The sequence below is a fragment of the Oryza sativa genome, chromosome 11 (assembly GCF_034140825.1).
Source record: "Oryza sativa Japonica Group chromosome 11, ASM3414082v1".
Classification (NCBI taxonomy): Eukaryota; Viridiplantae; Streptophyta; class Magnoliopsida; order Poales; family Poaceae; genus Oryza; species Oryza sativa.
The window spans coordinates 518,315-542,816 of record NC_089045.1 but is presented as its reverse complement, the minus strand read 5'-3'; the positions used below and the strand labels follow the sequence as shown (position 1 = coordinate 542,816).

At 49.5% G+C, this 24,502-nt stretch overlaps 4 protein-coding genes across 6 annotated transcripts; 3 read left to right on the top strand and 1 right to left on the bottom strand.

Moving 5' to 3' along the window:
• Window positions 1–11,230: 11,230 nt before the first annotated feature.
• On the top strand, window positions 11,231–11,923 carry LOC112936827 (EID1-like F-box protein 3). The gene is made up of 3 exons (XM_026021129.2): window positions 11,231–11,430; window positions 11,468–11,525; window positions 11,600–11,923. Exons 1-3 carry the CDS (start codon window positions 11,231–11,233, stop codon window positions 11,921–11,923), a joined length of 582 nt encoding a protein of 193 aa, XP_025876914.1.
• Window positions 11,924–13,197: 1,274 nt separating this feature from the next.
• On the bottom strand, window positions 13,198–15,937 carry LOC4349577 (PLASTID TRANSCRIPTIONALLY ACTIVE protein 6, chloroplastic). The gene is made up of 6 exons (XM_015761740.3): window positions 15,400–15,937; window positions 15,135–15,203; window positions 14,944–15,048; window positions 14,127–14,246; window positions 13,685–13,774; window positions 13,198–13,598 (listed from the first exon to the last, which is right to left on the bottom strand). The coding sequence occupies exons 1-6, from the start codon at window positions 15,931–15,933 to the stop codon at window positions 13,482–13,484; spliced, it is 1,035 nt and encodes a 344-aa protein (XP_015617226.1). The 5' UTR covers window positions 15,934–15,937; the 3' UTR covers window positions 13,198–13,481.
• Window positions 15,938–16,049: 112 nt separating this feature from the next.
• LOC4349576 (RNA-directed DNA methylation 4) lies at window positions 16,050–19,587 on the top strand. Its single transcript, XM_015761741.3, has 10 exons — window positions 16,050–16,199; window positions 16,299–16,388; window positions 16,887–16,981; window positions 17,303–17,374; window positions 17,632–17,673; window positions 18,062–18,210; window positions 18,296–18,414; window positions 18,846–18,930; window positions 19,007–19,077; window positions 19,169–19,587. Exons 1-10 carry the CDS (start codon window positions 16,103–16,105, stop codon window positions 19,321–19,323), a joined length of 975 nt encoding a protein of 324 aa, XP_015617227.1. The 5' UTR covers window positions 16,050–16,102; the 3' UTR covers window positions 19,324–19,587.
• Window positions 19,588–20,061: 474 nt separating this feature from the next.
• On the top strand, window positions 20,062–23,206 carry LOC9268777 (uncharacterized). Of its 3 annotated transcripts, none has more exons than XM_066305448.1 (9): window positions 20,062–20,175; window positions 20,554–20,593; window positions 20,840–20,917; window positions 21,020–21,218; window positions 21,616–21,744; window positions 21,869–21,918; window positions 21,999–22,096; window positions 22,175–22,462; window positions 22,554–23,206. In XM_066305448.1, exons 2-9 carry the CDS (start codon window positions 20,569–20,571, stop codon window positions 23,034–23,036), a joined length of 1,350 nt encoding a protein of 449 aa, XP_066161545.1. In that variant the 5' UTR covers window positions 20,062–20,175; window positions 20,554–20,568; the 3' UTR covers window positions 23,037–23,206. The 3 variants fall into 3 exon arrangements, with proteins under 3 accessions (XP_066161545.1, XP_025877027.1, XP_066161546.1); XM_026021242.2 differs by having other exon boundaries at window positions 20,554–20,619; window positions 20,779–20,917; XM_066305449.1 differs by lacking the exon at window positions 20,554–20,593.
• The last annotated feature ends 1,296 nt before the right edge of the window (window positions 23,207–24,502 follow it).

Below are 24,502 nucleotides of genomic sequence, written 5' to 3'. Positions count from 1 at the left end.
GAAAGCGACTTAGCCGTCCGCCTCGCAGCTGCCGAACACACCATCGCCGATCTGCAGGGCGCGCTAGACTCGTCCACCGGGGAGGTCGAGGCCCTCCGCTTGGCAGGCGAAGTAGGGCCCGGCATGCTTCGGGACGCCGTCTCCCGTCTAGATCACGCCGGCCGGCAGGCTGGCCTCTGGGGCGGGCGGACTGTGAAGTACGCCGCCAACCAGGGGGGCCTCGCCCAGCGCCTCTCGGAAATGGCCGGGACTCTCCAGCGGCTCCCCGAGGAGCTCGAGAGGACGATTAAGTCATCCTCGAGGGACCTCGCCCGAGGAGCAGTGGAGCTCGTACTGGCGAGTTACCAGGCCAGGGACCCCGACTTCTCCCCATGGACGGCGCTGGATGAGTTTCCTCCCGGGACCGAGGACGGCGCGCGCGCGCAGGTCCGGGACGCCGCCGACCACATCGTCCACAGCTTCGAGGGTTCGGCCCCTCGGCTCGCGTTCGCCCTCAACTCCGACGAGGAGGACGATGACGGTGGAGCGGGCGATAGTGGCGACAAGGCTGGCGACCCGGGTGCATCGGAGTGAGCCCCCAGGCCCCCGCCAATCTTCAGCTTTTTCTTCTTTTCTTTCTTCTAAGGCCTTCGGGCCTCCTTTTTGTATAGATTAACTTAATCTGCAATCAAAATGAAGAAATTTTTGTGTCAATTTCATTTTGCTATGTGTATGAGATGAGGATGATCTGAGCCGTGGTCCTTTTGTGTCTTAGCTTGATTAAGGGCTCGTGCCCAGGTCCCAGTCCTCAAAAGGCGCGGGTCGGGGCTAGTGCCTGGGGAGATCCACGTGTCGAGACTGGCCAGGCCGGAAGCGTCGTGACCGAGGGTTATGGGTGACCCGATTGTGGGCTTTTGCCGATTCCCCCCCGGAGTTCACCACGCCCCGGGACACGGCTCGGTTCTGGGCCCCGTTTGGCGATTTTAGCCGACCCGAGCCCCCGAGGACAGGATTGAGCGCGAGTGAGCTATTTCAAGTTAAGATTCTTCAAAAGGAAACAACAGAACAGATACAGCCTTCAGGAAATCGAAAATGCTTTTATTGAAATACAGATATAAGAGCAGACATAAGAGAAATAAAAATATGCATGTGTGGTAGCCCCCGGCCAACCCTGCACTCCCGAGGGGGGTGCGGGGTTGGCCCGAGGCCAAAACCTGACACCCGATCCCCCTTAGGGGTAGAAGCGACGAAGGTGTTCGATGTTCCATGGGTTAGGCCAGCCGAACGGAGCCCGGCCGGGGGACGCCGATCACTCGATACGGACCCTCCCACATTGGTGAGAGCTTGCTCAATCCAGCACGCGTTTGGACGCGGCGTAGGACGAGGTCGTCGACGCAGAGTGATCGGGCCCGGACGTGGCGCTGATGATAGCGCCGCAGGCTCTGCTGGAAGCGCGCGGCTCGGAGGGCCGCGCGCCGCCTTCGCTCCTCCAAGTAGTCAAGGTCATCTCTGCGAAGCTGATCTTGATCAGCCTCGCAGTACATGGTGGCCCGAGGGGACCTCAGGGTGAGCTCGGATGGGAGAACCACTTCCGAGCCGTAGACGAGGAAGAAAGGCGTTTCCCCGGTTGCTCGGCTTGGTGTGGTTCGGTTCGCCCAGAGCACCGCTGGCAACTCCTCGATCCACGAATCGCCATGCTTCTTGAGGATGTTGAAGGTCTTGGTTTTAAGGCCTCTTAGGATTTCCGCATTGGCGCGCTCCACTTGGCCATTGCTTCTGGGGTGGGCAGGTGAGGCGAAGCAGAGCTTGATGCCCATGTCTTCGCAGTAGTCACCGAAAAGCTCACTAGTGAATTGGGTGCCGTTATCCGTAATAATACGGTTAGGCACTCCAAACCGGGCTGTGATGCCCTTAATGAATTTAAGTGCGGAGTGCTTATCGATCTTGACGACCGGATAAGCCTCGGGCCACTTAGTGAACTTGTCGATCGCGACATACAGATACTCAAACCCGCCCGGGGCCCGCCTAAACGGTCCCAGGATATCGAGCCCCCAGACAGCAAAAGGCCATGAAAGTGGTATGATCTGCAGGGCCTGGGCCGGCTGATGGATTTGCCTGGCGTGGAACTGGCACGCTCTGCATCGCCGAACCAGGTCGACCGCATCATTGAGAGCCGTCGGCCAATAAAAACCCTGGCGAAAGACCTTGCCAACCAAGGTGCGCGAGGCGGAGTGAGCTCCGCACTCGCCTTCATGGATATCGGCAAGAAGCTCGACGCCTTGTTCCCGAGGAATGCACTTCAGGAGGATTCCGTTAGCCGCACGCCGATAGAGGGTCCCTTCTACCAGCACGTAGCGTTTGGAGATGCGCTAGACGCGTTCACTCCCTTCGTGGTCCTCGGGTAGAGTCTTATCTGTGAGGTATGCTTGGATCTCAGCAATCCAAGCAATCAATCTAAGGGAGCTGGGAGCACTCCCCTCGGGTCCCGAGGCCTGGACTCCGACGGGCCTCGGGGGCCGGTCAGGCGCGTCCATCTCCCCTAAGGGGTCGGGTCGCGCCGACGGCTGGGCAAGCCTTTCTTCAAAGGCGCCCGGTGGGGTCTGGGCTCGCGAGGAAGCGAGCCGTGAGAGTTCGTCAGCAATCGTGTTATCCCGTCTGGGCATGTGCTGAAGCTCTATTCCGTCGAAATGGCGCTCCATACGCCGCACTTGGCGTACATAAGCATCCATCTGCGGGTCAGAGCACCGGTACTCCTTACAGACCTGGTTAACGACCAGCTGGGAGTCGCCTAATACCAGGAGGCGGCGGATCCCCAGTCCAGCTGCCACCCTGAGTCCCGCAAGGAGTCCCTCGTACTCTGCCATATTATTGGTTGCCCGAAAGTCGAGGCGAACCAGGTATCTGAGGACGTCTCCACTCGGCGAGGTCAACATGACCCCCGCACCGGCGCCCTGAAGAGACAGGGAGCCGTCAAACTGCATCACCCAGTAGGCGGTGTGAGGCAGCTGCGAGGGGCCCGAGCTGGCCTCGGGGACTGAGACGGGCTCGGGAGCCGGGGTCCACTCTGCCACAAAATCGGCGAGGGCCTGGCTCTTGATAGCGTGGCGTGGTTCAAAGTGCAAATCGAACTCAGAAAGTTCGATTGCCCATTTCACCACCCGTCCAGTACCCTCTCGATTATGCAAGATTTGGCCGAGGGGGTAAGACGTAACCACCGTGACCCGATGCGCCTGGAAATAATGGCGCAGTTTCCTTGAAGCCATCAGAATAGCGTAAAGCATCTTCTGGGCCTGAGGGTATCGGGTCTTGGCGTCCCGGAGGGCCTCACTAACAAAGTAGACGGGCCGCTGCACCTTTCGGTGGGGCCGATCCTCTTTGCTAGGGGTCGCGTCCTTGGGGCGCTCTTCGTCCAAGTGGCCACGTGGGGCGCACTCGTCTTCTGTGCCGATGACCTCGGGGTCGGAGGACGACAGGGGCGGCCTTACCACAGTGGCCTCGGGGCCGTCCTGGGGGTCGGGGGCTCCTGGCGTCGTCGGACAAGCGGGAAAAGGACCAACTCCGGTCGTCAGGGGCCTTAGGCCACCGTTCGGCTCGGGGGCCTCTTCTCCCTGCTCTCTCCCGGGCCGAGTCGGCACAGAGTTAGCCTCGGGGTCGGAGGGCAATAGGTGCGGCCTTCCCGCAGTGGCCGCCGGGCCATCTTGGGGGTCGGGGGCACCTGGCACCGTCTGACAAGTGGGCAAAGGGCCAGCTCCGGTCGTCGGGGGCCTTGGGCCACCGTTCGGCTCGGGGGCCTCTCCTCCCTGCTCTCTCCCGGGCCAAGTCAGCACAGGGTGGGGGTGCGCGGAATGAGGATTGTCCTCATCGTGCTCCACAACCAACGCCGCACTAACCACTTGCGGGGTCGCCGCTAAGTAGAGTAGCAAGGGCTCATTTGGCTCCGAGGCGACCAGAACTGGGGGAGAGCTGAGATACGCCTTCAACTGAGTGAGGGCACGTTCAGCTTCCTCCGTCCAAGTAAACGGTCCGGAGCGTTTGAGGAGCTTAAATAAGGGTAGCGTCTTCTCTCCCAGCCTCGATATGAACCGACTTAGGGCGGCCATGCTACCGGCGACGCATTGCACATCCCTAAGCTTGCTGGGGGGGCGCATCCGCTCTATAGCTCGTATCTTCTCGGGGTTGGCCTCGATGCCTCGGGCAGAGACCAAGAACCCGAGAAGCTTGCCCGCAGGTACACCGAACACGCACTTATCGGGGTTCAGTTTTATGCGGGCGGAGCGGAGACTCTCAAAAGTTTCCGCTAGATCTGTGAGTAAGGTGTCTCGGTTGCGCGTCTTCACAACCAAGTCATCGACATAAGCCTCAACATTACGTCCTATTTGGCTACCCAAAGAAATTCGAGTAGTACGTTGAAAAGTAGGACCTGCATTCTTTAACCCGAAGGGCATTGTCGTATAACAATAAGTTCCTATGGGGGTAATGAATGCAGTTTTTTCCTCATCCTCCCTAGCCATGCGAATCTGATGGTAACCAGAGTATGCATCTAGAAAACACAAAAGGTCACACCCCGCGGTGGAGTCGACAATCTGATCTATGCGAGGCAGGGGGTAAGGGTCCTTAGGACATGCCTTGTTAAGGTCGGTGTAGTCGATGCACATCCGAAGCTTGCCGTTCGCCTTGGGAACGACCACCGGGTTCGCCAGCCACTCCGGATGGATGACCTCGCGGATGAATCCGGCCTCCAGAAGTTGCGCCACCTCCTCGCGGATGAAGGCTTGACGTTCCGGGGCCTGCCGCCGTACTTTCTGCCGGACCGGCCTTGCGCCCGGCCGCACGGCGAGACGGTGCTCAATCACCTCCCTGGGGACCCCGGGCATATCCGCCGGTCTCCATGCGAAGACGTCAGCATTTGCCCGCAGGAAGGAGACGAGCGCGTCTTCCTATTTGTCGTCCAGAAGACCACCGATCCGTGTGGTCTTGGACGGGCCGTCGCCCAGGGCAACTTCCTTGACCGGGACCTCGTCGCATGTGATCATCCGCTGCCTCGGGGCGGCGGGGACGGAGGTGCCAAGCCTCTCGTCGCCACCCTCGGGCTTGGACGCGGCGGCGAGGTGGTCTGCGCGCTGCTCCATGCAAGCAAGCGCGACTTTGAGGTCGCCATGGACAGAGATGGGACCACCGGGGCCCGGCATCTTCATCTGGAGGTAGGCGTAGTGGACCGCCGCCATGAACTTCACCAACGCGGGCCTCCCTAGGACCGCGTTGTAGGGCAGACTGAGGTCCGCCACATCAAAATTCACCCGTTCCGTGCGGAAGTTGGCGGATCCACCGAAGGTGACTGGAAGGTCGATATGACCTAGCGGCCAAGTGTGCCCCGGCGTCACACCGATAATCGGTTGGGACGGTCGGAGCACCATCCCCGGGGCCTTGATGGCGTCAAAGGCTGCGGGGGAAAGGATGTTGAGGGCTGCTCCTCCATCAATGAGGACACGCCCCAGCTTCACGTTGCAAACAGTGGGGGAAACCACCATTGCGATCTGTCCTCCCCGGGCAACGCACGGTGGGTGGTCGGTCTGGTCGAAGGTGAGGGCAACCTCCGACCACCGCGCCCGGCGTGTCGCCTCATGAGTAGGGGCCGCGGCCAGAAGTTCCCGCTTCATGGCCTTGAGGCTCCGGCGAGAAACGTGAGCACACGCTCCCCCATCGACAGTGGCAATGGCGGCCCCAGGCTCTTGGAAACCTAGGTCATCATCGCCGCCATTGATGTCCTCGGCGGGGGCCTTCTGCTTGGCCTCACTTCGCCGATTGCCGGAAGGAACCGCCGGGGACTTGCCCTCTCGGCGCTCCTGCCTCCTCTCCTCCTCCAACTTCCTCGTCCGCTCAGCCAAACTTTTGACTGCGTGGCAGTCCGCGAGGTCATGAAGGGAGGTGTTGTGGACGGTGCACCACTTGCCGGTTGGGCGCTCCCTGCTGGGAGCGCTGGCCTCCTTCTTTCTATCGCTCGCAGGCCTCCCCTTTCGGGTGGCCCGTGAAGCGCCCTCGACGGCGAGGACATGACCCTCGTCGTCGGAATGGGGTGACCTCTTCTTCCTCCTCCTGTCACGCCGCCCTGTCTGAGCAGCGGATCCGGGGGCGGCCGAAGCTGCCACTCCGGAACCGGAGGGGTTCCAGGTCCATGCCTCCTCCTTACGAGCCACTCGGTCCGCGAGCTGAAAAAGCTCCGCGGTAGTATGGGGCTCTTTGGAGGTAATCTTTTCGAGCATGCGGTTGTGCCGCACACCCCCCCTGAACGCGTAGATCACCGCGTGTGCAAGGATGCATGGTATGGTGTTGCGGACTTGACAGAACCGCTGAATGTATGAGCGAAGTGACTCATCATCCCTTCGCTGTACTGCGTGCAAGTCCGCCTCTTCACCTGGGCGCGGATATGTGCCTTGAAAGTTCATGGTGAACTGTTGGCACAAATCCTCCCAAGAGTGGACAGATGCGGGTGGCAAGTTCATTAGCCAACCCCGCGCCTGTCCCTTCAGGGCCATGGGAAAGAAATTCGCCATGACCCTGTCGTCACCCCCAGCGGCCTCGATCCCGGTCGTGTAGACCTGGAGAAACTCGGCGGGGTTGACGCTGCCATCATATTTTTCGGCGATGGTGGGCCGGAACCTTGGGGGCCAACGGACGTTCCGAAGGCTCGCCACAAAGGCTCTACAGCCGACACCACCAACCGGGGGCACGGAGGGCCGATCCCCGCGTCCGTGCTGAGGTGACACTCCGGACGAGGAGGCGCCCTCCGTTGCGTGGGCAGCACACCGGCCATTACGCCGGCGCTCGATACTGATGCGGGCATCCGGCCCCCCACGCAGATCTTCCCGGGTCGGAGGCGCTGACGAAGGAGTGGCGGCCGAATGGCGAACAGCGGCCGCCGCTCGCCGCGCCCTCCGTCTTGACGACGCGGAGCCGGTGGTAGCAGCACCAGAGGTCTTGGTGGCGGAGGACCGCCCACCAGCATCTAGGCGCTGCCGCGCCGTCATGACCAATTTGGCCACATCGTCCAGCCAACGTTGGGCTGGAGACTCCGGGTCATGGGCGACGGGCGGGTGACGTAGGAGCGCGCCTGCAGCTTGGAGCGCACCCTGGGGCGTGCTGCCGTCGCCGTAGACGAGGAGGCGACGCTCCCCATCTCGCCGCCCTTCTCCATCTCCCGTGGATGCCGAAGTCGCGGATCCTTCGGCCCTCTCGAGCGCCTTCTCCCGCCTAGGACTTTGGCGTGGAGGGGGCAGTGGAGTACGAGCTCGACGGCGTGGGTTCGGCTCCCCGTCGTCACCGCTAACACTCGGAGAGAGGTTGTGCGCCTTTGCTGGTTCGGCCATTGGGCTGAACAGGAAAAGCTTCGCGCACACGAAAGAGCGCGAGAGCTTAGAAGAACACACGCAGAGGCCACTACCTGGCGCGCCAGATGACGGAGCGTGGAGCTCCTCACCGGGAGACCGCGCTGGCCCCCCTTTGCCGGTTCGGCCGGGGACCCTGGGTGAGATTCTAAGCTCCTAATCTGTGGAAAGTTCGCGAGAGTGGAAACACACAAGACACGGGCGATGTATACAGGTTCGGGCCGCTGAGAAGCGTAATACCCTACTCCTGTGTTTTGATGGATCTGTGTATGAAGAAGCTACAAAGTGCAAGCCAGCCCCTCCTCGTTCTGGATCCGAATCCTCCTCTTCTCTAGGTGGGCAAGGTCCTCCTTTTATATCTCAAGGGGATACCACATGCACCATCTCTCTTTTTTGTGTCGGGACTTCTCCTCTCTTCCCTCTAACTTCACTTCTCTTCATTAATGGACGGAGATTTGTTTGGTTGCCCTCCGAATGACCTTCTGATGGGACGGCCCATACCTACCTCCACTTCCGCCGGAGGCAGGCGCGACGTGGGAACATGGATGTCTGCTGATGACATGACCAGTGTCAGACCGGTCATAAACCGGTCATTCTTGTCCACCACGTGTCAGTTTCACAATCTGCATGTTCGCCCTTCTTCATACAATATCTTGCCTCTAATGGTTAGGATGAAGCCTGGCATATATCTGACCGGGACCAACGTGCCATCTCCAGGAGGTAACACGCCGGCTCCGGCTAGGGACGAGTGCTTGGAGGCACTCATCTTGACGGGATGGGGCGAGGCGTGTGTCAGACCGCCTGTCGCCACCTAATCCACGATCTGACCGGTCTGAGACTGGTCACAGACCGGATAAACGAGCGCGCTGCACTGCGTTACATGCGGCGTGACGCGCTCGTCCAAACCGCAATAAATGCGGTTAGGTGAGCCCCGCTGTGCTCACCTAACCCATACACGCGGCGCAAAACCTACAAGGGGTCGGGGCGCCTCAGCCCTCGGGGCCGAAATGGGAGCAGTCCGACCCCTCGGGGAGACAAAGAGAGGGGGGGGCGGCCACATCACCCTCGGGCCCGACCCCCCCGAGGGGGTCAGGCCTCGTGGGTGATTGCTCCTGCCCAAGCCTCTAGTCATGATACTCCCGGTCCCATGTCACCGACAACAACCTTTTCTCGAGTAGTCCAGCCATGGCCGGTGCTATGAGATAGGTCGTCGGTCTTCGTTGGTAGGTTGGGTGCGATAACTCCGCATTTGTCGAGAATGTTCTCGATAATGGAGTGTACTCGACCATAACCTACTCGAGTGCTCAATTGTTCCTGAAAAATATTTTCTAGAAGGCAAGATATATAGCAGAGAATATCGAGTATATATTCGAAAAACTGCCTGGATTTTCTAGTATTATCAGGATGTAACGAGCAGATGGAATTATCAGGCATTATGTAAACCGTAAATAGGCATGATTTATACAGAAGAAAACAGAGCGAGCCCCCAGCGTTAGACCGTGGTTGGCCTAACATCGGAAGCACTCGTGCAACGGAGATTGTATAAGAAACATGCTCTAGGTAAACATAATAAATTATAGACCTGACAATACGGTATGATCTCATACCGAATAGGTACGATAAATTATATATAAAATATTGCGTACCTGTGTATATATATGCCGGATATATCTACGGAATTAGTAGATTAATTTTAAAAAATTAATCTACTAAATACCTTACTGTGCATGCTTGGTGAGGAACAGTAACTCCTTAATTGATCCGTTTGTGTGTATGGTACTGTTCCCCGTGTAGGCCTGCACCTTGTATTTTGGTCCTTTAATTGATCTGTTTGCCACGTCGTCGGAACGGCCAACCAGGATGCTGCCTAGAGATTGGATTCTAGTGCAAGCATAAGAACTCCTCCAATCCGACTTAGAATTTGCACCAATGAACAGATCAATCTGGCTCTTGATTTAAGCTCCACGGCACTCGTTTTGTTGGTGGAGATAAGCCGATCTCTCACACCAGTCAATGCCGCATACGTGGAGGAATTAGTGTCGGATTGCTCTTGGATGCCGCCGACATAGTAGCTCTCCTTGGCGACGATGGTTCCGATCTCGTCGGACGATATACTCCGGTCGGGTTAGATCTCCCCATAACCGAAGTTGTCGAGTAGATTGTTGTTGGAGAATCCATCTTTGAACCCATCTCGTCGAAATCCTGAAGCACCAAAATCCCCCTACCTGGCGCGCCACTGTCGACGTTTGATGCCGTCATTCTGGTATTTGCTTAGTATGGGGACCGTTGATGCTAGGATATATGCGAGACTGAGGTAAAAGAGATGGGGACGAGGATTTTTATACATGTTCGGGCCCCTGAGTTGTCAGGTAATAACCCTACATCCTGTTGGCCGGAGTCGGAGTTGCTTTTATTCACCATAATCACACCAGTACAACATGTGGATAGCCTATCTAACTGTTGTCGACATGGCAGTCTGAAGGTCTGACTCGTAGTCTACAACAGGGTAGCCTTCCTCCTCGAATCCGTGTCTAGCGAGATCAGAGATAGTGCTTTCGTCTCTCCTGACGGTATCCGGAGACACCGTAAGGGAGTAGCCATGCCTATCCCTAAAGTCGATATCAGGCGGCGTGTCTTGGCGTATGTAGGCTTGTATGTTGATTGTGTTGGGTGTTGATGAGGTGGTCGTCCCGATCGTGGTGATCGTGTTGATCGTCTCATGGTCAGTGTGTGTCCCCTGTCCTCCTAGGGGGCTTGTATTTATACTCATAGGTGTCCCCTTGTCCAAGTAGAACTAGAGAAACCAATATGGATATAATCCGAGTAGTTCTTGTCATTTCCATATAGAATTTTAGTTGTCTTTCCTTATCGGAACTCCTCCTAAATCCAAAGATTGTTTCCGTATAGGACATGGTATGTGGTGGGTCCTACCGAGATTTAGTCAACTACTATTAGGTATGTGGTATCTATAACCATGACAGATTGTATCCTTAATCAGCAACAGCTAGCGACCCAATCAGAAAGTTCAGAAATCAGTCAGTATGAGTGAAGGTAGACTCAGAAACTAAAAATCATGTATGATTTCAGCTTGTCCTTGTTCTATTTTGTACTTGTAAGTTTCCATACCTGTTGCTTTTCTTCATCTGTTGCACGATATCTTCTGCATACGTTTTTGCTTCTTGCATTCTTCATGTATAAGCAATTGTTGCTTATTTAGTTATTTTTATCTTGTTGCTGGAATCAGTAATCACCCACTGTGACAGATCCTTTTCTCCTGGCATCTTTCTATTGCACATTTGCACTGATATGAACAGGTACAATATATACGGTTTTTAGTTTAGAGAAAATCCATGAAATGCCATTGATAAACACCCTAATCCAAGAAATGCCATCGACGAACGCGACTTCCAGCAAATGCCATCGTACGAGCCATTTTGTCCCAAAAATGCCATCGCCGTCACTTTCACTCTGTTAGACACCGTTAATTTTGTCAAAATGACCAAATTACCCTCCTCAACAAAGGATAAATCCCCTTCTCTTCCATCCCATCGCCGGCCACTATTTCTCCCCTCCACTTCAATCGCCAGCTCCCGATGGGCGACAGCGGCAAGGCGACGCTCCCAGGCGGTGGCACGTCAGTTCCAGGCGTCGACGCGATGGGCGGCGAGGTGGCAGGCGGTGGCGCGGGGCTCCCAGGCGGCGGCGCGGTGGTCCCAGGCGGCGCCTGCGGCAGCGGTCCCAGGCGTCGACGTGACGGGCGGCGAGGAGGTGGAAGGCAGCGGAGCGTCGGTCCCAGGCGGCGGCACGTCGGCAGCAGGCGTCCGCGCGGTGGTCCCAGGCGTTGACGCGATGGGCGGCGAGGAGGTGGCATGCGGCGGCGCGGTGGTCCCAGGCGGCGGCGCGTCGGCCGCAGGCACGGTGGTCCCAGGCGACGGCGCCTCGGCAGCAGGCATCCGCACGACGGTCCCAGGCATCGACTCATTGGGGGAGGTTGGCCGGTGATGGCGAAGCTGCTCTTCTTCTGCTGCCGCGCGGCCGCCGCCGTGCCGGGCCACTTTGCGAGCACGCGGTGGCCGTCGCCAGTGGCGGATCCACCTCCCGGACAGGTCGGGCGGCCGCCCGTGCTCCGTCGATGTCGTCTTCACTACGAATAGCTGTCAACACCTATCAAAATTAGTCGATCACCGAAAAACGCTATTACTCGCCCGGGCTCAACGATGCCGCTAGCTCCGCCACTGGCCGTCGCCGGCGCAGTGTACGACGACATCGTGGGCGCGTACCGCGGGTTCATGCCGTCGCGGACGCGCGCGTTCCTCGTCATCCACCGTGGCCCGCTCGAGCCGCACGTCCGCTGCCCCTACTGCGGCGCCCGCGTCTGGAGCATGACCGCCGCGGGGCTCGCCCGCCTCTCCTCCTCTTCCTCCAGCGACGGCGAGCGAAGCGCCGACTCCGACTCCAACCACAGCGACGACGAGTCATTCGCCGCCGCTGACGTGAGCCTCCCACTTCCTCTGGCTAGCCGCGTGTCAGGCCGGCGCCTTCGAGGCAGGCCGGCCATGTGACGCATCAAGCATTAGCGGTAGTTTTTTTTTTACCGGTGGATTGGGATAGTATTATTTGGAGTGAGGGCAATTTAGTCATTCTTGTAAAATGTTTTGTTCTAACGGTGTGGACTAACGGTGTGATGGCATTTCTGGGAGAAATAGGCTTGTACGATGGCATTTTCAGGAAGTTGCGTTTGTCAATGGCATTTCTAGGATCAAGGTGCTTGTCGATGGCATTTTATGGATTTTCTCTATTTTAGAGTACAAACCTGTGTGGTTTGCCGTTCTTTTCTGGTGCAAATAATGGTACACTGATGCACATATCCTGAAAACTGAAACCACTTCTGAATTTTGCACTTGTTCTCTAATATGTGTACTGATTTGACTAGATATTTTGCACTTCGTAAATCGAATAGATCTACTTAATTATGTTTGTGATTTGTTACTTGATTCGGGTGGAATATTGTTTGAATGACTTATATTTTTACTCATGTTTTTTGTCCATGTGGTCAGGCCAATAACGATTGCATTGTGATTATTTTGGTTCCTCTAGTGTTGCAGCTATAAGAACAGATACATATTTTTGTTCTTTGTTATTTTTTTTGTTGACTGATGTGAAGATGAGACTCTTCATTTGCTTTAATTTGCTGGTGCAAGTGAGGTTAAAGCACTAGACAATTTTATCGATCTTACTGTTTTACAATCTGAGGTGTGATGTGTCACCTTGATCTGCTTTTTTTTTTCTTGCAATTCTGAGGCCATTTTGAGATGATAAGGTCTGCAAGGCTGGACTTGCAACACCTGGTTCTTGATCCTGGTAGTATATTCGACTCTTCCTTTTCAGCTCCTTTTCATCTCTGTTGATCCGCTATTCGGTTGATCGGCTTCGAATGGGACGCACTCTGCACATTTGTGACGTTCTTACGTTCCCCTATACTATATGCTATTCCGACATACGTACGCTTCCGCGCCGTTTTCCGCTGCTGATCGAGAATATTGATCCTGCAAACCGCTGGTACCAGCCAGTTCGATCCAATCCCCTGATCCAAGGCAGTAGCAGTCAGCAATGCCACTCTACTGCTAGGAGAAGAATTATCTGGATAAACTTTCTTGATTGTTGCATTAGCATCCTCCATAACACCATTTTTACTGACATAATTGTCTGCTGTCTGCCACTTTGTAGATTATATTGAGGATTCTGCCGAGTACAGGACTTGCCTACGAAATTCATACATAAAAAACCGGAGGGAAAGCTTACCTAGGAAATTCTGAATCCAAGTATAGATATCCGATACTATAAAAAACACGTGCATTCTGAATCCAAGGACCACATATTCGTTCGCTACCCATCAAGGTAGTGCATTCACAAGCATCAAACCTTTCAGTTTTGTACAGATAGGCTCGCTACGTGGCATGCCTTCTACCTGCTACAAAAACCTAAAGTACACATAATTAGCCTACTCGAAGATGGCGATTCTCCCTTGAGCACCATGGTCCATGGTCGCTTCCTCTAATATAAGCAGCTGCAAAATTAGCAAAATAATTTCTCTGCTGAATGACTCCAGCTACTATTTCTTCAGAACCAATTCGAGTAGTCAAAGTCGCGGAGCTTCCTAAAGTGCTTCTCCACATCTTGCCTCGACTTTGCCCACTCCTCTCTTTGGATCACAGTGGTCGCATCATCCCTTTTGGTCTGATACAAACAGCCCACATTAGCCCTTGAAGCCTCCTACTACAACAACAATAGTAGATAGTATTCATGAAAAAAGCATATAGTACCTTGTCAATTATTCTGAATGATTCCCCTCCATCTCGTATGAGTAGCAAGTCATTTCTCCTGTCCCTCTTCTTTCCTTCAGGGACACTAACCTGTAATAAGCAGCTCGATATTGATAATCTCAACAAAACAAAAATTAACTAACTTAACTATGCAAAAAAAATGTGAATATAAATGTTTGTCACAAATGTCTAGATGAAAAGGCATAGGACTAACTGTGAAACCAATGACATCACAGACCCAGTTTACCAGTCATCCAAATGGTCGCATGCAATATTTCAAAGGATGGAAATCGTTAAACTAGTTCCTTCAAATCATCATGCAGATACTAATATACTTTTTTCTACTAACATTAGTGATGAAAGAGCTCCTGCAACCTAAATATATAATGGTTATGTACTTATGTTCTGAATGCTTCAAGAATTTAAATTTAAAGCGTCTTACCACAACTTTTGCTCTCGTGATTGACCTTGCTTTCGAGTCAATAACATATATCTCTTCAAAATCAAGGAAAAAATCTGGGTCGTTACACCGCCTATTCCTGTAATGTTTTGTTAAGAAAACCTACAGCATAAACAAATATGGAGCATATATAAATTTTGAAGAAAACAACAGTCCAGCATATATGCTCTTAAGGTATAAGAAAGATAGCATATTGGGTAGAAACTAAAAATAGTTTTAAGTCTGAGTCCCTGGTGAGAAGAACAACTAGTATTGATTATGACAAACAAAACAAGCATAAAGCAGAAAGACATGTTAAACAAGAATAACAGAGAATTGCTACACTGCCTGGATGGGAATTGAGTTTAAAAATGGCCTAATAGGGGTCCAGTGACTAGGCTAAGCAGAGCTAGCTGGTTTAAACTCCTAAGGAATTTTAGTTCTTACCTTATTTCCTATTTAGCAATATATGATCTTTGAGGACAATAAACAATGCATCGGATATCCCACAATTTGATCTATAGATTCAGATAACCACCACGTGGAATAAAACCTGTTGCTAAGCAATTTGGCATGACATGTAATCTTCACAAGTCACTACTACCATCAGTAAGGGCAATTTCTCACCAAACAACAATAAGGTCTCTACTCTGACAAGTATGGCAAAAAAAATAGGGATAAATTTCAGTCAGAATCTTTAAGGTTGGCAACTTCCAGCTTTCAAGCAGCATTACCCACTCAATCTTTCTTTATGACAAATATAATTGCATAACAGAGTGGTAGAACAAATTAGCAGAGGAAACAACACTCTCACACATACCTTCATGATCTCCCTTTCTGTCTTGTATAGGGGATCACGCAAATGCTCAACAGGCGGCTCACTAACGTGGTAACGACCAAAATTTTTCTTCATGCACCTCACATACTGCTTTCAACCAGGAAAACAATGATTACACCTCAATGCCCATTTACATTTGCCTGAAACAGATCAAAAAAAAGAGACATGGGCACCTTTTGCGGCATCGGAGCAAGAACCCTTGGGATGGAGTAGATGTCAGTGTCAGGCGGCGTGACATACATCTGTTGCACATTATGAAGGAACACATGATTTAGTTCAATCAACCTAAAAGATTGAGTTCTGTCAATTTGGATAGCACTGCAATGAATGTGTCATGAGATGTTGCATTAACAGATAGCATTGTCAAATACATGCTTGATAACACAGGCAATTAGCAAAGAATGTACTAGTGTTAGACAGATAAATGAGGATGTATACCTCCCGGAAGTCGAAGACGTCGTCGTCGGGGTCAGGCACCTTGCGGATAAAAAAGTCGCAGTGCAGTAGGCGAATCTTGTGGAATTCGTCCTCGTTGACGGAGTAGTCGACCACGGTGTCGGAGGCGGAGTCCTGCGTGGAGACGAAGCTCTGGGCGGCGACCATGGCGATGTCCCCCTCCTCCTCGTCGCCCTCCCCGGACAGTGGGCGCGGCGGCGCCTTGACGGGGGCGAGCAGGCGGTCGTAGTCGACGTCGTAGTCCTGCTCGTTGTCGAGGTCTTCGTCGTCCCCCACGCCGTCCCCGTCGTCGAGGTCGAAGTCCCCGAAGTCGTCGTCCATGTCGTCGTCGCCGTACGCCGCGGAGACATCGCGCCGCAGGAGGGGCAGTGGGGTGGCGCCGCGGGAGAGGGAGGCGGCGAGGAGAAGGGACGTGGAGGAGGAGGGGTTAGCTAGGGTTTTGGAGAGCGGCGAGGGGAATGGATAGGGGAAGCCGGAGGCGGAGACGACGAGAGAGAGCGACACGGTGGCCGCCATGTCTGAGTTTTTTTTTTTTTGGCGCGCGGTCGAGAGCGAGTATATCCATCCACGTAGGTGTGTCGAGATGTATTAGCACGAATCTTAAAGCACCCAACTTTGTTCTCGATTGTTCTGACGGCGAGAGAACCAACCAACCCTACCTTGGCTTTGCCGGCGGGCGGCGGCGATGGCGTCCGCGACGGAGGCGGAGGCTGAGGAGAGGGACAAACCCATCGTCGTCCGTGTCAAGCGCAAGCCCTCCCAGACCCGCCCCGACGCTTTCTGTGAGTAAACCTCTCTCCTTTCCTCTCATTGCTCCTCCCCCTTTCTCTACCCAACTTCATAGTGGAAAAAAAACAGACATGATTTTTGTGATTCGTTAGGGCTAGAGATCAATGAGAGGCCGGTGAAGAAGGCTATGCTCGATTTCTCCAGCCTTTCAGTCTCCGAGCCATCCTCTGCTCCTAATAAAGGTATCTACTTCTACTTGTCACACGCTTTTTTTTTCCCTTTCATAAACATATATGAGATACTGAGGAGATAATTAGTATCAAATATTAGGACAGAAGCAACATTTTTTTTCTTTCAGAAGAATATATAAGTGAGATACTAAGGAAGAAATTAGTATCAAATTAAGGGCAAACATATTTATGCATTAAATATAAGGTGAATCGGTGAGTATTAGCGTCGAAAGCATGGCTCGAATGCAGGCCTCACAGATGCAAGGCAACATCTTTACCACTGAGCTACACCTAGGTTCTCATTTGTGACACGCTATTAACTTAATCAGTAATCACACCAGCAGTTGCTTGTCTGTGCAAATTGGTGCCGGAAGATACTCGTCCTGATAATACAATAGTAGGATTCTACTTACCGGTTAATCAGCCTCCATGATACCGCGAACATGAGTTGCATATAATGTACTTTGACACTGCACATAAATGTGATATTCATATTTTCTGTGCTTACAGCTTCAGAGGAACCACGAATTAAGAAACTTCTGGTACAGCACATTGAGACAGTACACCATTCTGAGGCAGTTCAAGATGTTTTGCACTCTCTTCTGGTAATAATCATTTTCTTTTCCTTGCTTGTTAAATTTGTCTAGTCTTCTACAATTTGGTTTCCTCGCATATGGCATAATCAGTTCAGTTAATGTGTCATTACTCATCAGCATCTGAGTATATCTCCTGTTATTACTTTTCAGGGAGTTATATAGACAATAGAGCTCAGTATTTGATCTTGAACAATTTTTTGATTGACTTATGGAGACCAACATTATGCAACTAAATTATCTTTTGAAAAAAAAAGTATTGCGAGCTGTACTTTACCTTATGTACCATAAGAGTTGAACAGTGGATCACAATTACTCCATTTTACTTTGTAGCATTCTGACTTGGATGCCAAAGAGATAAAGAGCAAGACAAAGGAATGGAACAACAGAACTAATCAAGATAAAGTAAGTCAAACTTTTTCCTAGTATTTACTTATTTTAATTGTTATAATTTTACCATGTCTTCAGTTGTTCCCATGAAAAATATTATTAGTAAACGTTTCTTTTAGTATTTTCCTTGAATATTTGAAAGACCCTTCACTGATAGTAACAGCTACAGTACTTTACTACTGCTTTATGCATCTTGTTCTTGAAGATTTTGAAATAAGGAAGGTTGTTATGTACTTTTCATATGCTAACATTGTTCTTTTTTCTGCGAACAGAAACAAGACCAGCTACGATCAGCAGCCAGACAGAGGCATGAGGTGTGCCTATTTTCTTACTATAGTCAACTTCATATGCTTAAGTTTGTAGTTGTACTAACTACTATGAATTTGGTGGATAGAGTATATGAAGGAAATATTTTATGGATTGACCCAAAAATAGGAGAGACAGGGTTCGTGATATTATCTTTGAGCCAACTCTATTAAGTTTGGTCATTCCCAGGTGTTGTTATTGGCATGGGCCTTGGAGAATCGTATTACATATGTTAGGACTTGGTAGCCGGCTGATACAGTATTATTAGTACCCTTCTTGTCACTAGAATTTTTTTGGGTCGAATCATTTGCTACACATCCAGAGAAGAGATGTGGCAGTGCCTTCTTGTGCTGTTCCCACATTTTTATGCAAGTTTTGTTCATTAATCCTTTATAGGACCTTGGAAGAAATGCTCGCTTTGCACAAATTTGGAGGAGTCGGAAAGGAGACAGGAATGAAGTTGATGAATCACTACGAGAAATATGCCATCTTTATGATGCTGTCCAAGTAGATTCTGATGAAGAGAAGCATCCAGCAGAACCAAGGCAAGTTTTTCCTTGTGAGATTTATTAGTTCTTCCAAAAACGAAATGTTGTACTGTTTCATGGTTCTTATCGTGTTTCTCTTCAGGATTACCTCTTTTGAAGAGGGTGCAATTTTATGCAATTTTCTTCCACTTATACGGGAACATTTGCCATCAGCTGCTGAAGAAATTGAATCAGATATTATTTCGCTGGCACAATCGGAAGGTCTGTAACTTTTCCTTCAGATGTTCAAAAAAAAATCTGAAATTTCGATTGTAACTTTTACTTTAGAAATTGTGGATTTTGGTTGCCTTTCCATCTATTAATTCATAGTTGAGCCAGCTAAGGCTAAAATATGCTATTCTTGGAGGTGTTGAATTCAGTTCTGTATTGACTATGGAGAAGGAAGTAGGATGTGATTAGTGTGAAATAAATTCTGCCACTCCTGTGCTAACGCAAGATTGAACAGACCAATGATTTTCTTTATGGGTTACAACCTTTAGTGTGAGGAGACATATTTTTCGCTCTTCATTTGTCATTCATACCAATGTCATGAATGTTTGAATCATGAATTAGTTATGTGCATAAGGCTCAAACATAGCGAGAACTTTTGCTCCAGCACTAGTTTTGATGGGCATGTTTTTTCTGATGAGCAGATTCAGATGTTTATGACATATATACTGTCAAAGAGGTGGATGATGATACAACAATGGAGGGCACATCTTCAGCTCCATACCCACTGTAATCTGATTGACATGTGTTTACTATGGTACATTCTTCTGTGGTGATCTTTTCTGAGCATTCCTTTTTACATCAGGTTACAAGTGGACAATGGCGATGATGTGTGTTATGATGATGACGATCCTTATGATACAGATGATTCAAATGGTAATTGTACAACCGTCCACCTGCTTCCATGGTGAACCAGTGAGAGTCCTTATTATCTGATTTTCTTAACTTGTCGATCTTGAATACGCAGCGGAGGATAATCCATTATATGATTATCCTGCGGAGTTGTCAGAAGATGAGGATGATGATTCCAATAGCGAGAATCCATTTTCAGACCTAGACGGTTCTGATCCCGAGTATGAGAAGGAAGAGGTGGAGGAAGAAAGGGATGAAGACGGGAGATAGAATCTATGCTTGGGGTACAAATATGGGTAGTAACTAGAGATAAGATGATGTATGGGCTAGCGGTTGAGCTGGCTGTGATGTTTACCTGTTAGGTTGGCTATATGTGAGAGAACTTTTGGTGTTAGTATACTGATGAATTGTATTCCCAGCCTCAGCAACTCTCAACTCTCAGCGTGTTAGACCTGTAACTCGATATGATCACTGAAGGAGAAGTGTAGGAGTAAGAAGAATGAATTATTAAATATGGGAGAATTTCCTGGCGAATTCGAACGTGTAATCATTGAAGGCAAGCAGCTTGTTGTTGGATAAGATAGATAGCTCATTGCTGGAGTCATTGTTGAAAAAAAGTCTCATTTTACTCCCGTTACTAGTATAGCATATTGTTGGTAGTATCTTGTCGGCTCTGCCCTTGAAATATCTTGTTTGGTTTTCGATGCTGCTGCTGGCTGTAACTAGCTTGAATTGGATGAGAAGACGACTGATTCATCATCATCATCATCATACTCATACAGAAAGCTTAGCTTTTGGTGATGCCTCATTAACAGTTTGAAGTGATGATGATTGCAGGCCCAGCCCAAATAGGAGGAGGTCCAGACTTTTCACAGTGTGAACTGAAGTGATGATGATTGCAGGCCCAGCCCAAATAGAAGGAAGACCAGAAAAGTCTGGACTCCGGAAGAAAGCGGCGCGGCGGGGCGGGGCTTCGCTTCTTTCCGTTGTTCGTCCCAAATCCCAATCAGATTCCGAGGGAGCGCAGTCGCAGTAGCAGGCCAACGATCGAGTCGAGTGGAGCACAAGGAAAGGAACGCATCGGCATCGCCTCCAAACCCTCCCTCCATCTTCTTGATTGCGGTAACTTCTTCTTCTTCTTCTTCTTCTTCCTTGGATGAATCGAGAATTGGAGATCCCCACTTGCGAGTACTCTTGCCTAGCTGCCGTAAACTTGGAATTGGTTGGTAACCGATATCGGCGAATTCAAGGAATGTTTTCTTTTTTTCCCTCCTCTTTACTCAAGAGATCAGATAGGGGATACCTTAATTAGGCTTGCCCACCAGTAATGACATCTTTGATGCCCTAAATCCTGACTTCCTCACACGCTACCAGTGACTCCATCTCATAGCCTTCTAAATGATTGCCCACTGGTTATTGCATTTTCTATTCTCGTTGCTTCACATGTAGTACATCCATGAATTGCGTATTCACCAACACCAATTTAATGTTAATTGCTAGGATAAAGAGCCAACCATGGAGGATTTACCTTCAAATCTGGGTCAGCCTTCTACTTCTGCATCATCTGTATGTGCTTCTACTTTTTTTCCCTATGTTACTATTTGCTGGACCACCCCTATGCATTCACTTGCCAAAAGTTTGTCCTGGATCAATATAGCCTTTTGTTGCCATCATAGGCAGCCATATCATGATTCCAATTTTGTTAATGTTCATTGATATATCTAGGTTGATGCTAGTTATTCAGCCAACAGGATTGAAGATTCACAGCTCTTCCTCTCCGTCCCAGCTTTAAACCAAGCTGCGTCTTATCTGGCCCAGACAGCTTCATATCTTACCCAGTGCCTCCCAGTATCTGGTTACACAGGTTAGCTTCTCCTTGACTTCGCCGAATGACTCTTTTGTGCCAATTTCATAACAAAATACACAATGTGGTAATTCTGCTGCATCTCCTTGATTTATTGCACAGCTATTTCTGACGAAGGGCAAGAGCTAGCGACGCTGCCACCTGCATCAACTGCTGGTGGATCCTCTTTTCAGGCTTCTTCCGAACAGTCAGCAGACTCATCTCCTGGTGAAATTGATAATACTGGAAGCTCATCTCAAGAAATCACAGAACAGATGGCACCTTTGCGCGTCTTCCAGAATGGGGCTTCACTGTTTCAAGGGTACAGACTGCTTTTGCATTTGGTTTTTCGTCTTGTCCTGTGAATTCTAATCAAACAAATAGGTGATAGTGTGACACAAGCTGCAAATACCATATCATCACTATATCATGAATAAACTATGCATGCTTGAACTTTATGAAGTGTTAAGTGCACTTGTTAAGTTGTTATGCAATTGACATCTATTGGAACTGACTCTTTTTTTAGTGCACACACTTCTATTTTATGCACTGTACCAAATAATCAAGTCAATAGGTGTGCATGAAAACACGTGTCATTTGATGTCCATTAAGAGTAAATTGGAATATAAAATTTAGCTTTCGTGGATGAGGTGTTCTTTTATAAGATGTTCTGGTGTTGGGAGGACTAGTCTTTGATATCCTTAATATCTTTTTGTCAGTCTTGTAGAACGTGCTCGGAAAACTGTTCGTGGCTCAGCCGATGATATTGGATGGCTTCAGCAGGATCAAAGCTTACCTCCAACTGAGGACGGAACTGCCAGATTCTTGGAAATTCTTGATGCTGTGAGGTCAGCAAACATAATAATTTGCATTTCAAAATTTCAATGTTTAAATTATGCAACTGCTCTTAATAAAAGATGTAATGTATGCTTCGTCTTTTTTATCTCATGTGATCATTTGATTCACTGTCAGAAAAAATGAACACAAGCTGCCTGATTCGATGGTCTATCTGTTGGTTCCAGGCAAGTTTGCTGCCACTTTGGTTGTGAATTCGCATTTTGGCAATTTTCTGTGTTGACATTAGCTTTTCTATTGTTTGCAGGCTTGTTTAGTAACCATGGGCCTCTTTACTTTGTCAAGACAAAATCATATTTCTCCAAGATGGGTCTGGCTTGTCACATTGCCAAGATTCACAGTGAGGTACTTCCATACAGTAATATTCTTTGTTACTTACTCTTAATATTGTTTTCATCAAGTAACATATAATGAATTATACAGTCTTCAGTAAGTAAAAATGCAAGGGAAATAAAGGAATATATAGAAGAAATATACTGGGGATCGAAGAAGCGGGTGCTACTTCTCGGCCATAGCAAGGGTGGTGTAGATGCAGCAGCAGCCCTCTCCCTTTACTGGCCACAACTGAAAGACAAGGTCGCAGGTTTGGCTTTAGCTCAAAGCCCATATGGAGGAAGCCCGGTTGCTTCAGATATCTTGCGAGAAGGCCAGCTTGGTGATTATGTCAGGTTACGTAAACTCATGGAGATTTTGGTATCCAAAGTCCTTAAGGTATTTGTCTTGATGAGCTTGATTGTTACCTTGTCAGCCTGCACAATGGACGACACTGATGTTTATTGTTTTCTCTTTTTTTTTCCTTCAGGGTGATCTTCAGGCTCTGGAAGACCTGACATATGAGAGGAGGAAAGAATTCCTGCGGCAGAACCCATTGCCTCCTGAGGTTCCCATTGTCTCATTCCATACAGAGGCTAGCATCACCCCAAGTGTGCTTACTGCCCTCTCTCATGTTGCACACTTGGAGCTCCCAGCTGCAGCTGATGGGAATCCTACTAGGATCCCAGTTGTAATGCCACTTTCAGCTGCAATGGCAGCATGCTCACAACTTCTGGTGGCAAGGTATGGTGAGAAGAGTGATGGTCTTGTGACAAGGAAGGATGCTGAAGTTCCTGGATCAGTAGTAGTCCGGCCAGAGCGGAAGTTAGACCATGCATGGATGGTTTATTCTTCACTCAAAGAGGAACCTAGGGATCAGGCAGACACATCACAGGTATGTGAAGCCCTGCTGACTCTGCTTGTTGAGGTTGCACAGAAACGGAGGCATGAGATGGCTATGAAAGATGAATAAAAATGTTAGTGTTGCTCTGACAGATATTTGTAATCGTAGATTTCTGTTGTTGAATGTTCAGAGTTGTGTGGCTGTGTCCAAACTTATGCTGAAACTGCTTCTGGGCCACTTTTTTGTTTGGTTTACAGAAGCTTTATATATCAAGTGAATCTGAAAGGTGAAAAAGGCTACATTGGAAGTGTTTCTCTTTTTTTATTATTATTAGTTAGCATAACGGAATTGCATGATTTGGTCATATCTCACGTCTCACGGTATTCCCCTCGCAATCAGGTGATTCGTCTACTAGGTCTGAATTTGATTATGGTTGTTAAGTATATTAGGCATGATTCATGAGTCATGGGTACGGAACAGCCTGGGATTGCAATCTATAGAACTTTATATCCTAGTTTGTTGTAGATTCTTCACAATAAATCGTCGAACTCGTGAAAGGGCATCTACTGTTGTCATGGTGTTTCGAATTTCATAATGCTATACACAATGGATAGGTTCTGCTTCATCATTCTAACCGATTGCTGCTGGTTGAATGCTTCCTCCTCATCTGATCAACCTTTGACATGTCCACTGGTAATATTGAATTTGTAGACCTTGCTATTTTACTCTGCAAATTTTGTCCACTTGATGGAATGCAAAGTACTCATCTATGCATTGAACTGTAATTATTTCTGCAGGGAATGGTCCAACAATAGTGTTCAGAACAGCTCCTGCTAGGCCCCATGAGGAAGTCTCCATTCTGGAGCATGTCCATGGTGTCTGTTGACAATGGGTGGTAGCAAAGGAGGTTGAGAAATAAGGGCAGAACTATGGCCCATCTGGTTGCAGCAGAGGAGCAAAAAAGCTTAATTGGGTAATTCACTCAAATTCAACTATTCATGGTAATAAAAATATAACTGTACATACTGTTCATGCTACCTTAGGTTATATCATGCCAAGCATGCAACTACAAGGTGCATAATGCAAATGCACATTACAAGATAGGCATAAATTGGTCATGTTCATGTGCAATTGCTTCCTTTATGCTATGAAGTGGCATGTGAAATTAAAGTGTATGGAGGAAATGCTATATTAGATCTCATCTATAATGTTGTTTCTGACTTCTGGGGCATTTTCAGTTCCATCACATGGCTACTTCAATTTGTCTATTTACCAGTTTATTATACAGCCACAGGAAAAAGAAAAAAAAACTTTTTAATTAGTCATGTGTGCACTTTTCTTTTGCTTTGAAGAAATGCTACCTTTTTTTTTTCTTGTGGATGACAAGTCTCATCACTGTACTCTCACAAAACAAAGGCCAGATTGTTGCAGAGTTTCTAGTATGCTGACAGTGTGACACACAGATGAACACGGTTGAGGAGCAAGAAAGGAGAGAAGAGCAGGGAGTGGCACATGCGCCAAAAGGTACAGAGGTCCTATGACCACACCACCCATAATCCTGTTCTGAAGCAGCCTACCTGTAAACAGCTAGCTTG

What these genes read in the sequence shown, in the direction of transcription:
- LOC4349576 (XM_015761741.3), top strand. Translation starts at nt 16,103, where the DNA reads ATGGCGTCCGCGACGGAGGCGGAGGCTGAGGAGAGGGACAAACCCATC. An exon ending in ATGTTTTGCACTCTCTTCTG is followed by an intron (nt 16,982 to 17,302) that starts GTAATAATCATT and finishes TTTACTTTGTAG; the next exon opens with CATTCTGACTTGGATGCCAA. An exon ending in TGATACAGATGATTCAAATG is followed by an intron (nt 19,078 to 19,168) that starts GTAATTGTACAA and finishes TTGAATACGCAG; the next exon opens with CGGAGGATAATCCATTATAT.
- LOC112936827 (XM_026021129.2), top strand. Translation starts at nt 11,231, where the DNA reads ATGCGGCGGCGCGGTGGTCCCAGGCGGCGGCGCGTCGGCCGCAGGCAC. An exon ending in GGCCACTTTGCGAGCACGCG is followed by an intron (nt 11,431 to 11,467) that starts GTGGCCGTCGCC and finishes CCTCCCGGACAG; the next exon opens with GTCGGGCGGCCGCCCGTGCT. An exon ending in CTACGAATAGCTGTCAACAC is followed by an intron (nt 11,526 to 11,599) that starts CTATCAAAATTA and finishes GCTCCGCCACTG; the next exon opens with GCCGTCGCCGGCGCAGTGTA.
- LOC4349577 (XM_015761740.3), bottom strand. Translation starts at nt 15,933, where the DNA reads ATGGCGGCCACCGTGTCGCTCTCTCTCGTCGTCTCCGCCTCCGGCTTC. An exon ending in TTGCTCCGATGCCGCAAAAG is followed by an intron (nt 15,049 to 15,134) that starts GTGCCCATGTCT and finishes GGTTGAAAGCAG; the next exon opens with TATGTGAGGTGCATGAAGAA. An exon ending in CATTCAGAATAATTGACAAG is followed by an intron (nt 13,599 to 13,684) that starts GTACTATATGCT and finishes TGTTTGTATCAG; the next exon opens with ACCAAAAGGGATGATGCGAC.
- LOC9268777 (XM_026021242.2), top strand. Translation starts at nt 20,569, where the DNA reads ATGGAGGATTTACCTTCAAATCTGGGTCAGCCTTCTACTTCTGCATCA. An exon ending in CTTCTACTTCTGCATCATCT is followed by an intron (nt 20,620 to 20,778) that starts GTATGTGCTTCT and finishes TGATATATCTAG; the next exon opens with GTTGATGCTAGTTATTCAGC. An exon ending in TGGTATCCAAAGTCCTTAAG is followed by an intron (nt 22,463 to 22,553) that starts GTATTTGTCTTG and finishes TTTTTCCTTCAG; the next exon opens with GGTGATCTTCAGGCTCTGGA.